Source organism: Sapajus apella, unplaced genomic scaffold, assembly GCF_009761245.1.
Source record: "Sapajus apella isolate SASKATOON/1434 unplaced genomic scaffold, GSC_monkey_1.0 scaffold48, whole genome shotgun sequence".
Classification (NCBI taxonomy): Eukaryota; Metazoa; Chordata; class Mammalia; order Primates; family Cebidae; genus Sapajus; species Sapajus apella.
The window spans coordinates 14,491,151-14,505,615 of record NW_022436988.1 but is presented as its reverse complement, the minus strand read 5'-3'; the positions used below and the strand labels follow the sequence as shown (position 1 = coordinate 14,505,615).

The following is a 14,465-nucleotide window of genomic DNA, read 5'->3' as shown; positions in this document are numbered from 1 at the left end:
TACTAGTACTTCATTAAGATGTTCTGTTCTCTATAGCACTTGGTTGGTTCTCTATAAAGAAAAACTGGATATTAACTTTGAATTATATTTTCATTTTTAGAATCCCATGTATGTTTAGGTTTCAAGAAACTCTCTACTTAATTATCTTGATAATATAATTTTTCTTTTACTTTCAATATTTTTTGAACTATTTACTTTTAAAAGACACTTTTAGGTGATGTTAGCCTCATAACTAAAGAGATCTCGACACAGAAACATTGAATACTTTTATTTTTTTCATTGAGATGGGGTCTCACTATGTTACCCAGGCTGGTCTTGAACTCCTGGGCTCAAATAGTTCTCCCACCTCAGCCTCCCAAAGTGCTGAGATTTTAGGCACGAGCCACCACGCCCAACCTAAATTGGGTACTTTTATTCAGTTTATTTTGTTCTTTATAATTGTTTTATTTTTTTCAAAGTGAAATTTCTGCCGTTTACATACATACTTAATTGGCCTGCAATGAAATTCTAGACATTTTACAAGATTAAGCAATGATATTTTATTTTAGTAGCAAACAAATTTGAATAGCCTACTTCAATGTGATAGTCTTCTGACCTTCATTGTAGTCTATAAAATCCAGTAAAATGAAGTTAATTACATGTGTGATGCATATTACCTAACATTCTCCTTGTCAGAATCTGACCTTTGTCACATTCCCAGTGTTAATCATTAGAACATATACTGTCTATGACAAAGACAAAACCTTTCAAATTCTGCATAATCTGTGATTCTTTAACAGCATCTAGAGATCTTGTCTTGGAGTAGTTAATAGCCCTGCTTTGTCATTACTTTGAATTTGGATCTGCTGAAACTAAAGAATTAGAAATATTCTGAAAGTCTCTAAATCTGCTCAGAGAAAAAGCAATTATGAAGATTTATCATCATCTTTGCCCCTACCAATTTATATGTGAATATTATTCTTTGAACTACCAGGATACTTTTTCTCTTTTATGGGATGTCTTTTGATTGATGTTAACACTGAATGGTTACTTACATGGAGTAAGAGCTTCCCATTTTGTCGTAGCATCTTCCTGTACCACTGCCTGCAATGCTCTTCAAAGCATTCAGACTTATGGAAAAGATTCATGCACTTTATGCCACTGAAGATCTATGCCATGTGCATTTGAGTTGATCTCTTTTTCTGTCTTTAGCATTTATGTTTATAAACAAATAGAATTTAGTGGTAGAAAGTTGCCTTTTAAAAACACCTTCCCACTCAATGTATTGGGCTTGTAATAACTCTGACATTTGCAGAAATAATAAGATGGAAACAGGTTGTCATAAAGGGGAAGTTATAATACAAAAAAATCAACTATGTTTATGTAGCCATTGCTATGTACAGGGTAAAATTCCTATCCTAGGATACAGGGAGGTGTAGCAAAGACATTTGGAGTCTAAATTTGCCATGTAGGGCTATATATAAAAATAAAGAAGTACTATGGGTGGTATAAACCGTAAGTGCAAAGGATACTGAGTAAAGAGTATGATTACTGAGAGTTGGGAAGTTGCAGGGGAGGCAGGGGGAAAGTAAGAATCAGGATACATTAAATTCTTGGTTCTGCCACTAAAACATTTTTGTTGGCTAAGCCACCTAACTTCCCTACAGATGACCTTTAGGCTTCTCATCTGTAAAATGGAGCATAAGCTTAGTTGTTCTGCAAGCTTCTTCCAACTTAAAATCTTTGTTCCCTGTATAATAGTAAGAACCCCAGAAGAGAAGGTGGAGACAGGTGTGTGTGAGGGAAATGGTGTTAGGTAGAAGAGGTAGGAATATGCACCAAATTTTCCAGAAGCATGGGGAGATGAGCATGGAGCTTGTTTCATAGGGAAAAGTAGGAGATAATGTTGTGGAGATGGTCAGTTGGGACTAGCTGGAGAATTCAACAGGCGATGCTAACTGCATGACTAATTCAGCATTTTATCAGGTACTATTGTCTTTCTCCTATCTTAGGTAGTTCTTGGTAAATACTTTTTGACTCAGGAGCACTACTGAATAGTATCCTTGTTCCTTCAGTGTTCACCACGTTTTTCCTGACATTCTTAACGTTTCTCATTCAGGTGACCTTCTCAGTATTATATCAGTAACTCTGCCTCCTTTTTTTTCTTTTTCTTTCTTTTCATTTTTTGTTTTTACCTCCTTTTTTAAGAAACAAAATCTGTAGTATTCCTCTTTAAGGAAACTGTCACCCAGTTGGGGAAGGCTAGATTATAGAGACTGCATGTAGAAGCTGTAGCTGTCTGGAAAGTGTGTCTGTGGGGGGAAGTAAGGGATGCAGATGGGAAGAAGAAGGTGGTGTGAAGCTGAAGAGTAAAGTAGGGATGCAGGAATTAGAGATAGTTTGATCCGTATTCTTTGACTGTCATCTTCCTTGGTGACCTGAAAGTTGCTTTTAAGGTTGTGACACTATCATCCTAGTGTTGAGGCCAAGACAAGTGATCTAGAGTCATACCTCTCATGATATATGAAATAGTCGTCTTTTTAGGCTCAAGAATTTTATGAGATGCCCTAAGTACCAGTGAGCTCATTAGTATAAGAGGCAACTGCTACAATTTAGGAAAATTATAATTACAGTGGTTCTTGCAAAAAGATGATGGGCAACCTTAAGAATCACCTGTGAAGTGGGTTTTTGTTTTTTTGTTTTTTGTTTTTTTTCACTTTTCTTCCTTATAGGGTATGTGGTCTTCTTTTTTTTTTTTTTTTTTTTTTTTCTTAGGTCGCCCAGGCTGGAATGCAGTGGTGCGATCTCAACTCACTGCAACCTCTGCTTCTGGGGTTCAAGCAATTCTCCTGCCTCAGCCTCCCAAGTACCTGAGACTACAGGCCCCTGTCACCACACCCACCTAATTTTTGTATTTTTATTAGAAATGGGGTTTCACCATGTTGGCCAGGCTGATCTCTACCTCCCAGCCTCAAGTGATCTGCCTGCCTTGGCCTCCCAAAGTGCTGGGATTACAGGCCTAAACCACCACACCCGGCCTTGTTTTCTTAACTGATAAAAGTTTTGAATGTTTGTTTTTGTTTTTGCCTCTCCCTTCATTCTTAATAAAGCATTTTGTTGTAAAGGAGAAGTTAGCATGTCAGTGTTTCTAGTTTCAAAGAGAGTCCAATTCTATGATACTCATTTTTTTCAAACGTATATAATATGTAACACTATATGAAAATAGTAGGAGGGATACAATGACTAATAAGACAAAAACTGTCCTCAGGGACAGTGCATTGTAGAAAAGGAAATAAAACAAGTACACAGATGATTGCATATGAGGAAGAAAATGACTCATGCCATAAGAGGTACTGATAAAACTGCTATGGAAACTCAAGCAAAAGATTTTCTTAGGTTTTTAAAGGGCCCCTAATGGCTGGATGTGGTGGTACACCTGTAGTCCCAGCTACTTGGAAGGCTGAGGCAGGAGGATTGCTTGAGCCCAGGAGTTTGAGACCAGTCTGGGCAATATAGCAAAAGCCTATCTCTTTTTTTTAAAAAAAAAAAAAAAAAAAAAAAAAAAAAGGGTTGGGGAGGGGTGTGAGGTGGGAATTTGGCTTTACTATGTAAATAGATCTGGATGATTTGAGAAAGACAGTTGCACTTTGGATTTCTGAAGCAAGAGAAAGGGTATAAAAATGTTAAGATCAGAATTGTAGAAAAATGCTTAGAAAGTCAATAAACCAGATTTTTATAAAATAGTTTCTTTCCTTCTGCTCCAGAAAGTAGTGAGCCTTAAGAACATGCTGGGAAAAGGTTCATGTATATATCTTTATAACCACTATTACATTTTGATGAGTGTCCTTATAATCTCATTTTCTATGCAGTTTGCTTAAAAGGGGTTTCCTACTGTATTAGATCTTGAATGATCTAGGAGTTCTATATTTTAATGAACCCCTTCTGCTTCATATTTTTTAATGAATTTGTAATTCTTTAGTGTTAGATTTCATTTGGCAAAAAGTTATTTCTTTAATTATATTTATTCTGGAAATGACTTTATTTTACAGCCTATATAAACTTGGCTTTTGATTTGTGAAAATGAATACTGTTTTGTGTTTGTTTTTTAATGGAAAGTCTCTCATCTAAGCTGTAGAGTATTTTCTAGTCATGGCTTCCTGATACTGATAACTGTTTATAGATCATCATTCCCTTTGGGGATCAGATGATAAAGTGATACATTGTATTTGTAGATGTTGGTCTTATTTTGGGAATATAAAATATAGAAAATGGTATAGTTTTTGGATTTTTAGTGATGATTAACAAATATATAAAATCATAATTATATTTGGCAGAGTAGGCCTCTCATTTTAACTCTGAAAATTAAAACCTTATACATTACTTAGAATTTTTATTTGTTGTGTTTCATGTGTTTCATCTCATAGTGCAGTATTTTTTACCTGTTCACCACATGAAAAGATGGATAGTGCTGCTTTTTAGCCGTGGCTCACTACAGTGTTGAACTCCTAGGCTAAAGTGATCCTCCAAACTCAGCCCCTCAGATAGCTGGGACCACAGGCATGCACCACCACACCTGGCTAATTTTATTTTTTTTGTAGAGACAGGATCTCTCTATGTAACCCAGGCTAGGTCTCGAACTCTTGGGCTTAGGTAATCCTCCCACTTTAGCCTCACAAAGTCCTGGGATTATAGGCATTGAGCCACTGAACCTGGCCAGGGAGTGTTCCTTATTAAGCATTTTTAACTGCTTATTTACCTACCACGCAGTGTTTAGGTGCCTATTATAGAAGGAAATTAATTTTGTAAGTTTAATTGAGGTTTCAAGTTCCTTAGGGTCCTATTGCTAAAATATAATTAGCACTTATAACTTTTCTCATTCGTGCTTTTTAGCAGGTTAACAGTAATGTTACATCTGGAGTATCAGGTTCATTAATTTTTAACCACATAATCTGAGTTAGCTTGAAAGCTGTCGTCTATGGTGAACATTTGAAAATAGGCTCTAGGGGTATAGAGAGGTAGGCAGTTAGAACCGTAGTGAAGTAGGAAATAAAGTTTGTCAGAGTTGTCAAATACATTTTTTTAAAAGAGGAAGCTATATGTAGACTTAATTTTATTTATGATTCAGATATCCCAAAGGAAGGCCTGATGTTTTTCTTGTGAGACTTGGTGAATTGTGAGGAGTGCAAATACTGCTTGAAATCCACTTCCATAGCTGGGTGTGGTGGCTCATGCCTGTAATCCCAGCACTCCGGGATGCCGATCCAATGCCCAAGTCCAGGAGTTTGAGACCAGCCTGGGCAACATAGTGAAATCTTGTCTTTACTAAAATTACAAATGACTAGCCAGGCAGGGTATTGCTTGCCTGTAATCCTAGCTACGCTGGAGGCTGAGGTGGCAGAATCACCTGAGCCCGGGAGGTTGAGGCTACATTGAGCAGAGATTGTGCCACTGTATTTCAACCTGGACAGCCAGAGTGAGACCCTGTCTCAAAAAAAACAAAACCCGCTTTTACAATAAAATAAAACTAAATTACATTTCTTGTCAACCTAATATTTTGGGATTTTTAGAAGACTCTAAAAACAGATTTTGTGTAATTGATCCTAAAAGGTGAAATTAATTATAGAATCCAGTTTTGAGTAAAGTATATATCCAGATTTGAAGTAATGCTAGGGCTGGCTACATCAGAATCACTTCTTTTGGAGCTTGCTAAGGTTTTGATTGGGTGGATTTGTTTGCAGACAAATCTGTATTTTTAATAAGCACATTAGGTAATTCTGATATACTACCAGGATTAAGAATCACTGGTCTAGAAATAGCAGCCAGAAAACTGTGTAAAGGGTCAGATAGTATAATACTTTAGGCATTGCATGCCAAGAGAGGAAATCAAGGGCATTATGTAGCTATATATATATAAAGCGAGAACACAAATTTCCACAAGATTTTTATTGATGAAATTAAAAATATCATAAACTTGTGTACAAGTTTTTGTTGCTACCAATGAGAAAAAAAATTGGGTTTTTTGTAGGGATAACATTTTGCTTATTGGGATTCAACATGTTAGTGTTTTTTTGTTTGTTTGTTTGTTTTGGTCAAAATCAGTTGCATTTGTTCCTCCATTAATTCTGATCTGTAATGAGATTTTACATATTTCATCCTTGACAATACCTTTTCACACAAACACTACCAAATAAGCATTTTTTTTTTTTTTTGAGAAGGTCTTGCTCTATCACCCAGGCTGGAGTGCAGTGGAATGATCGCAGCTTATTGCAGCCTCAATTCCCTGGGCTCAGGTGATCCTCCTATCCCAGCCTCCCTAGTAGCTGAGACTGTGGTGGCACATGCCACCATACCCTCTAATTTTTTAACTTTTTTGTAGAGATGAGGTCTCAGTGTGTTGCCTAGGAGGGTTTCAAACTCCTGGGCTCAAACAATCCTCCCACCTTGGTCTCCTCTCAAAGAGCTGGGATTACAGGTGTGAGCCACCATGCCCAGTCATAGCATATGATTTTTATTGAGCATGTAGTCATTGCTTGAGAGATGCTTATAGAATTCTATGGCTCACGCCTGTAATCCCAACTCTTTGGGAGGCCGAGGCAGGCGGATCACCTGAAGCTAGGAGTTCGAGACCAGTCAGGCTAACATGGTGAAACCCTGTCTCTACTAAGAATACGAAATTTAGCCGGGCGTGGTGTTGGGCACCTGTAGTCCCAGCTACTCGGGAGGATGAAGCAGGAGAATCACTTGAAACTGGAAGACGGAGCCAGGATCAAGCCACTGCACTCCAGCCTGGGTGACAGAGGGAGATTCCATCTCAAAATAAATAAATAAATAAAAGAACATATAAAAAAAAAAAAAAAAAAAAAGGCTGGGTGCGGTGGCTCACACCTGTAATCCCAGCACTTTGGAAGGCCAAGGGAGGCAGATCACGAGGTCAAGATACCGAGACCATCCTGGCCAACATGGTGAAACCCCATCTCGACTAAAAAATACAAAAATTAGCTAGGCACGGTGGTGTGCACCTGTATTTCCAGCTACTTGGGAGGCTGAGGCAGGAGCATTGCTTGAACCCGGGAGGTGGAAGTTGCAGTGAGCCAAGATCGCACCACTGCACTCCAGCCTGGCGCCTGGTGAGAGAAACTCTGTCTCAAAAAAAAAAAAAAAGAATTATGTTAGATTCTTCTCAGTGTTTGCCTCTTAGCATGTCATTACATTGCAGATCAACCACTTGAAGGTTAGGTGGAAGCTCTTCATTTGCATAGGTAAATAGATTTTGAAATATGGAAATTTCCTTTGCACTTACATAGGGGTCTGAAAGATGCTGTTGGAACTGTAGTTAGAGTTTAGAAACATGTCCACTGGAAATTTGTATGGGAATGGAGGTCTCACTTGTTATAACTTTTGACAGCAAAGGAAATATATAAAGCAGTTTGACAGTTTTCATTAAAACGATGCTAGCTGTTGAAATGACTACCAGAGTGTAAGTTTCACCAAAAATGCTGGGTTTTGCCTTGTAATTTTAGGTTGAATTCATTCAGAAGTCAAATCAAGCCTGCCCTACGGCTAATTTCCGAAAGCATTCAGCATGCAACAATAGTGGTTAAGGGTAGTTCTTGTTTAGGAAAAGAAATCATTTCCATCCCTGGCTCAAAAAAATGTTGGTAAAACTTTAGCACTGCTAAGACATCAAACTGTGTCAGAATTTTCACTTTCTATTTCTGATAAAAATTCATGACCTGATGATGGTCAAGTACACAGGAGCATGTTATATCATTGACACTACTCTTTCAGGAACACCTGATGGATTCATGTGTTTCCCACAGGGTACATGTTCATGAGTAATGCAGTGAGTAACTGTTACACAGGCAGGTTGTATATGTCTGACCTCTTTTCTATTCCGTGCACGTTTTTATCACCATCAGTTGTAACACACCCTTGCATATTCCAGTTTAGGTTGTACTCGTTTAGTGTTTTCTCAACTTCTCTGAAAATAATTCTCACATGTAGCTCTTCCACATGGACTGTTCATACTGGTTGGTTCTTCAGTCACTTCAAACTTGGCATTGATTCCCCAAGTAAACAACAACTGAGCACTGTGGTAATAAACTCAGCAAGAGCCAAGGAAAACCACTGAAATAATTTGCCTTGTTTCTTAATTGACAGTTGATGGTTGTTCCCAGTGTCCTCAACTCTGAGCAACTGCTGTCACTGAAAGGCTCATAGTCGTAAACAAGGTTATTTTCTCTGGCCATATTTCTTCAGCTGTTACAATCAAACATGAGCTATTAACTCACTTGGCAAATGGCATTCCTTGCTTGTCTAACAAAAACTTACTTTGAAAACTTGAAAACACTTTGGTTGCAGTCTCATTTCATTTTTTTAGTGAAGAAATTCTGCATCGATAAGCTATTCCATTTTAAAATTTTGCATGTGTTTTGTTTTTGTTTTACGACTGTTGCTTTTCTGTGGGCGGGAAGACTGAAGAAAGCTTAGTCTGTAAATGTTGGCATACATTGCCTTCTTTTAGCATAGCTGTAGTGTTATTGCATAATAAACAATACTTCACCATGGAATTTGATAGCAAAATTACTTATATCCCACTGTACCTTAAAAGTGTGATATTCAGGACCTTCTTTTTATTTGGATGGATGTGTATTTACTAGGTTTTTTTTTTTTCTTATTGTCATGGTATGGCAATATTGGTGACCCTTGCAACATTTTCAGGTTATAACTGTGTCACTGCACTTTGTGGTGCACTAAGTAGTGGTGCAGAGTGCCTCAGTCTCCACTCCTCACCTCTGCTGTTTTAGCCTGGAATTCCCATAGATCATATGCAAACAAGCAAGCATGGCTGTGTTCCAATACATTTTTATTTATGGATATTGAAATTTGAATTTCATATCATTTTTACATGTCATGAAATAGTCTTTTTTTCCCCTAACCAGTTAAAAATGAACCATACAAAAACAGGCAGTGGGCTGGATTTGGCCTTCCAACTGTAATCTGTGGACAGACCCCTGGCCAGAATCTAGATAAATACAGGGAGCAATCCATTTGTTCTCAGCCAGCTCTTTCTTTTGCCATAATGATAATTCACTAGCACTGTTGTAGTTGTGTATACTTTTTCTGTGGTACTGTGTTGAGGATCATTTGAAAGATCTTAATACGTATTGCCAAATTGCTTTCTAGAATATGTTTACCTTCTTTTTATTAAAAAATCTATATTGTGTTATATTCTTCAGGCACAGATTAGACTAAGTTAAAAAATTCTACTCTTTACTTATTTTCTATAAGCAGAGTTGACCTTTTCTAACTGACATAAAGCCACTAGTATTTTTGAGTATGTTCTAAAACAGCAGATCAGTTCTTACTGTGTATTCTTTGGCTATCCAGCTTAAATTCCATATCCTTTTAAAGAAGTGCATTCTAAATCCTTTCCTTTATATCTTTTAGTTGTGCAGAAGAGAGCATTGAATATAAAAATGTCACTTGTTCAGTAACTGGGCAGATAAACTGCTAAGTCTCTCTATGACTATGAATTTGTGTAATATAAGTTATTTTCTAACTTGGGTTCTTAGCTTTTCTGTTACCTTGAAACTTAGGACTCGTGATCCATTTTGTCTTTACAAGCAAAGAATGTTTATAACAGATTATTCTTGTGAAGTGGGGGCAACATAGAGGCCATTCTCAGCTTAGACACCACTTTATAAAACTCATATGAAATATGGTTCATGTAACCTTGTAGACTTTTAATACTCAGACAGATCATGAGGTCAAGAGATTGAGACCATCCCGGCCAACATGGTGAAACCCTGTCTCTACTAAAAATACAAAAAGTTGCTGGGCATGGTGTTATGCACCTGTAGTCCCAATTACTCCGGAGGCTGAGGTGGGAGAATTGCTTGAACTTGGGAGGCAAAGGTTGCAGTGAGCCTAGATTGCACCACTGCACTCCAACCTGGCGACAGAATTGAGACTCCATCTCAAATAATAATAATAACAATGATAATAATAAAGCCTGTCTTGTGGCTAAAATCCAAGTCCTCTGGCTGCTATACCATTTAAATGGAGCTGAAATACCCACAAGGCTAAAGAAATATTGGAACACTTTTCAGAGTGCCATGCTACTTAATACTTTTTAGCCTTACTACAATAACCTATAAAGCTACCTGTAATGTTCTAAACAGAAAAAAAAAAACCAGATCTAAGGGCTGAATAAAACATCTTAAGTTTTAAAAGTATTAACTGTGAAATGAATTTTCTTTGAAATTTTATTTTAAAAATTCCCTTTGAGAGGTCAAGGCAGGTGGATCACAAGGTCAGGAGATTGAAACAATCCTGGCTAAGACGGTAAAACCTGTCTCTACTAAAAATAAAAAAAATTAGCAGGGTGTGGTGGCATGCACCCTGTAGTCCCAGCTACACAGGAGGCTGAGGCAGAAGAATCGCTGGAACCTGGGAGGAGGAGGTTGCAGTGAGCCAAGATTGCACCACTGTGCTCCAGGCTGGGTGACAGAGTGAGACTCCATCTCAAAAAAAAAAATTCCCAGGCCAGGCATGGTGGCTCACACCTGTAATCCCAGCAGTTTGGGAGGCCAAGGTGGGTGGATCACCTGAAGTCAGGAGTTCAAGGCCCACCTGGCCAACATGGTGAAACCCCATCTCTACTAAAAATACAAAAATTAGCCAGGTGTGGTAGAGCGCACCTGTAATCCCAGCTATTCCAGAGGCTGAGGCTGGAGAATCTCTTGGACCCGAGAGGCGGAGATTGTATGAGCTGAGATCACTTCACTGCACTCCAGCCTGGGCGACAGAGTAAGACCTGTCTCAAAAAAAATTCTCCTTAGTAACGTAAAATGAACTGGGAAAAGTTACGAGAGTCTCAAGTTATAACCAACAAAAAGTGAACCTTAAACCCATAATATTTTTGCCCAGTATATTAAATCCTTTACTTATTAGCCAGGAACGTGGAAACAGCACAACTTGAACGAGTTACAACAAAAACAGATTTAGGATTAATAGACGCATGGCATACGAGGAGAGAAGAACTTAGCTTTAAATCAGTTGAACTAACTGAAACGGTTGCATAGGTCAGAACTTGGGTGGTTGGTTATCCATTGAACCACTGAACTTCTTCATGTAACTCTGGGGTAAATTGAGGCCTGGAGTAGTTTAGAGACTTGGCCAGATCACTCCTTGTTAGAAAAAGGGCTAAAATTCACATCTTTTCCTTAACACTAATAGAAAACAAGATGACTGGGAAGACGCGATGGCTCACACCTATAATCCCAGTACTTTGGGAAGCTGAGGCAGGCAGATCATAAGGTCAGGAGTTCGAGACCAGCCTGGCCAACATGGTAAAACCCTGTCTCTACTAAAAATACAAAAAATTAGCTGGGCGTGGTGGCGCACACTTGTAGTCCCAGCTACTCAGGAGGCGGAGGTTGCACCACTGCAGCACCCCAGCCCAAGCGACAGTGTGAGACTCCATCTGAAAAAAAAAAAAAAAAAAAAAAAAAAAGAGAGAGAGAGAGACTTTGATCACTTCTGAAATTTTTAGGAAAAAAATATTGAAGAGTAACTTTCTCCCAGTAATTCGTATTTCGTCCGCCAGACACTTTTGTAAGGTAAGAGGAGAGTTAGGTAAGATAAGAGTAGTACTAGCTGTCTAGTACTGAGCTTTGTATAAAATTTGAGTGAGGACCCAAAACACAATAAAAAGAAGTGATCAGAAGCTGTTGAGCTTACTGAGTCCATCATCATTTGTTTTCATGTCCTCCATTTAAGAGAAAATTTTTCTATTTTTAATTTTTGTGGGTACATAATAGATTCATATATTTCTGGCACACATTAGCTGTTTTGATACAGGCTTGCAACACATAATAATCACAACATGGAACATAGGGTATCTGTCCCTTCAAGCATTTATCTTTTGTGTTACAGACAATCCAGTTATACTCTTTTAGTTATTTCTAAATGTACGCTTAAATTATTAGTGACTCTAGTCACCCTCTGGTGCTATCAAATACTGGGCCATATTCATTCACTTTAACTATCTTTTGTATCTATTAGCCGCCCCCACCTCCTGCCACCCCAACCCCTGCTGCCCTTCTCACCCTTTCGTAACCATTCCTCCTACTCTCTCTTGACCTCAGGTGATCCACCCACCTTGGCCTCCCAAAATGCTGGGATTAACAGGCGTGAGCCACTGCACCTGGCCCAATTGTTTTGATTTTTAGCTCCCACAAATAAGTGAGAACATGCAATGTTTCCATGCTTGTTTTATGTCACTTAACATAATGACCTACAGTTCCATGCATGTTGTTGCAAATTATTGAATCTCTTTTTTATAGCTGTATAGTACTCCATCGTGTATATGTACCACATTTTCTTTATCCGTTCATCTCTGGATAGACAGTTGGATTGCTTCCAAATCTTGGCTGTTGTGAATAGTGCTACAGTAAACGTGGGAGTGCAGATATCTTTCTCCTTGATGTACTGATTTCCTTTCTTTTGGGCATATACCTAGCAGTGCAATTGCTGGATCATATGGTGGGATCCTCAAGAATCTTAAGACGTATAAAGGGATCTTGAGACCAAAAAATTACAGAACTGCTGTTTTCAAGCTTTGTGACTCAAAGTGTGGTCCCAGTCACTCCTTGAATTGCAGAGACTGGGGTCCCACCCAGACCTACTAAACTGGAGCCTGCAGTGTAAGGAGATCTTCATGTGATTCCCATGTATACTAAATGAGGTGCTGCTTTCAGGAACACTTGAAAGAAGCTTCAGGCAGGGGCAGTGCTGCAGCTGTGGAATCCCGAGGGATAGTGAAACACAGAGAGTGAGGACTGGGAGACTCAGACACAGAGCCCTTCTTTCCCAAAATAGTTCTGCTCTTCTGTGTGTCCTCTGGTCAAGGGTTTTTACCTTAGGAATGTATTCTCATACAGTTTAGATGTCTGAAATTGCTTGGAGGTTTAGTAGAGAAATCTGGGCTCAGAAAGGATAGGCCAGTTGGAAAAGGACCTATTGGAGATGTGAAGCCTGCAGCACTGTCCAGGATCTTGCTGAGCAAGGCACGTCTGTCCAGGTTCATGCCTGTTACTGGAGGATTTTGTACAGTAGTCTCACCTCATCTCCGGTTTGGTTTGTCTCTGAAGATAACTACCATCACTACTAACTGAAGCTAGAAAAGGTAGGCAAAAAGACTGTCACTTAAATTTTAGTTGTCGATTTATGTTTTATCTCAAAAACAGTTTTCATCTTCTAATTACGTCTTTGTTATGGATGCGTAGTTATAGCAAAAAGCACGCATGTAATTCTCTCCAAATAGATGAGCACTTGGGATATTGATTCTGTAAAGCATTTGTGAAATCAACCTGCCTTTGCAGATGTAGCATTCTGTGACAGAGCAGACATTTTACATGTTTTTAGGAAGGTTAGCTGTCTGAAATTGGTGACTAAACAAAGTTTAGGTTAAGTGTACAAAGTTTGGGTTACATGTACAACCAGACAGTATAATACAAACTGTTGTAACAAGACCTTCCATTTCTAAGCTCTAATAACTATTTGCTTTCTCCTTGTTTTTAGGGTGAATCTGTAAAATATTTCCTGGATAACTTGGATAAACTTGGAGAACCAGTAAGTGTTTAAACTGAATGTTTATGTTTAGTGCCATTTGAAAGCAGAAGTCAGGATATCAATGTTAGGAAATTGAGAAAAATTATGTATTAAGCTGCTTCCTTCCTTCCTTCCTTCCTTCCTCCCTCCCTCCCTCCCTCCCTCCCTGTCCGTCCATCATTCTGATTCTTTCTTGCTTTATTTAGAGTGATTGGTAGCTAAAAATATTGAATGATTTTTATTGTTTAATCATGACACTTCTTTTTTTCTCCCTCTTAACTGTCCAGATCTTTACCATTTTCTTGAGGAATATTTTATCTGCTATTTCTTGGAAATAAAACTGTTTAGAGAAAGAAGTTTTTGTTTGAAAATGATATTGTGCATTATCTATTATACTTTAGTGTCTTTGGGGGTTTTTGTTTGTAAACAGAAACAGGACACAGTGGGTTGATTGATTTCCAAATCTTTTGACAAACAACATTTTTGAGTTCATGCCCCTTTGTGTTGAGTTACGAGGAGTTGCCCTTGAAAAGAGAGTTTATTATTTTCCTGTAGGTATTCCTTGGAGCCAGCAGCTCTAAGCTGGCGCTGTGGCCAGCAGGGCCCACTGCAGGCAGAGCAGCTCCGCTTGTTTGACCTCTGTATTGGACGTACACAGAAGAGTTTACTGGGAGAAAGGTTTCTGCTGCTTAGAAAAATTTTGAAAGCCACTGCCTTAGAGTCGTTTGTTACTCTCTAAATGTAGCGCATCTTTGTTTGCCTCCTCATAAAGCAAACATTTTTTTCTTTTCTTCCTTTCCTTTTCTTTCTTTCTCTTTTTCCTTCTTTCTTTCTTTCTTTCTTTCTTTCTTTCTTTCTTTCTTTCTTTC

The 14,465-nt window shown here is 38.4% G+C and overlaps 1 protein-coding gene across 3 annotated transcripts in view; it reads left to right on the top strand.

Annotated features, from left to right (window-relative positions):
• The window catches only part of GNA13 (G protein subunit alpha 13), a 48,396-nt gene that overhangs the window by 22,607 nt on the left and 11,324 nt on the right, over positions 1–14,465 (top strand). For all 3 annotated transcript variants that reach the window (XM_032241925.1, XM_032241926.1, XM_032241927.1), the window contains exon 3: positions 13,567–13,617. In XM_032241925.1, the coding sequence (XP_032097816.1) occupies positions 13,567–13,617 (51 nt within the window). The remainder of the gene's footprint in view (positions 1–13,566; positions 13,618–14,465) is intronic.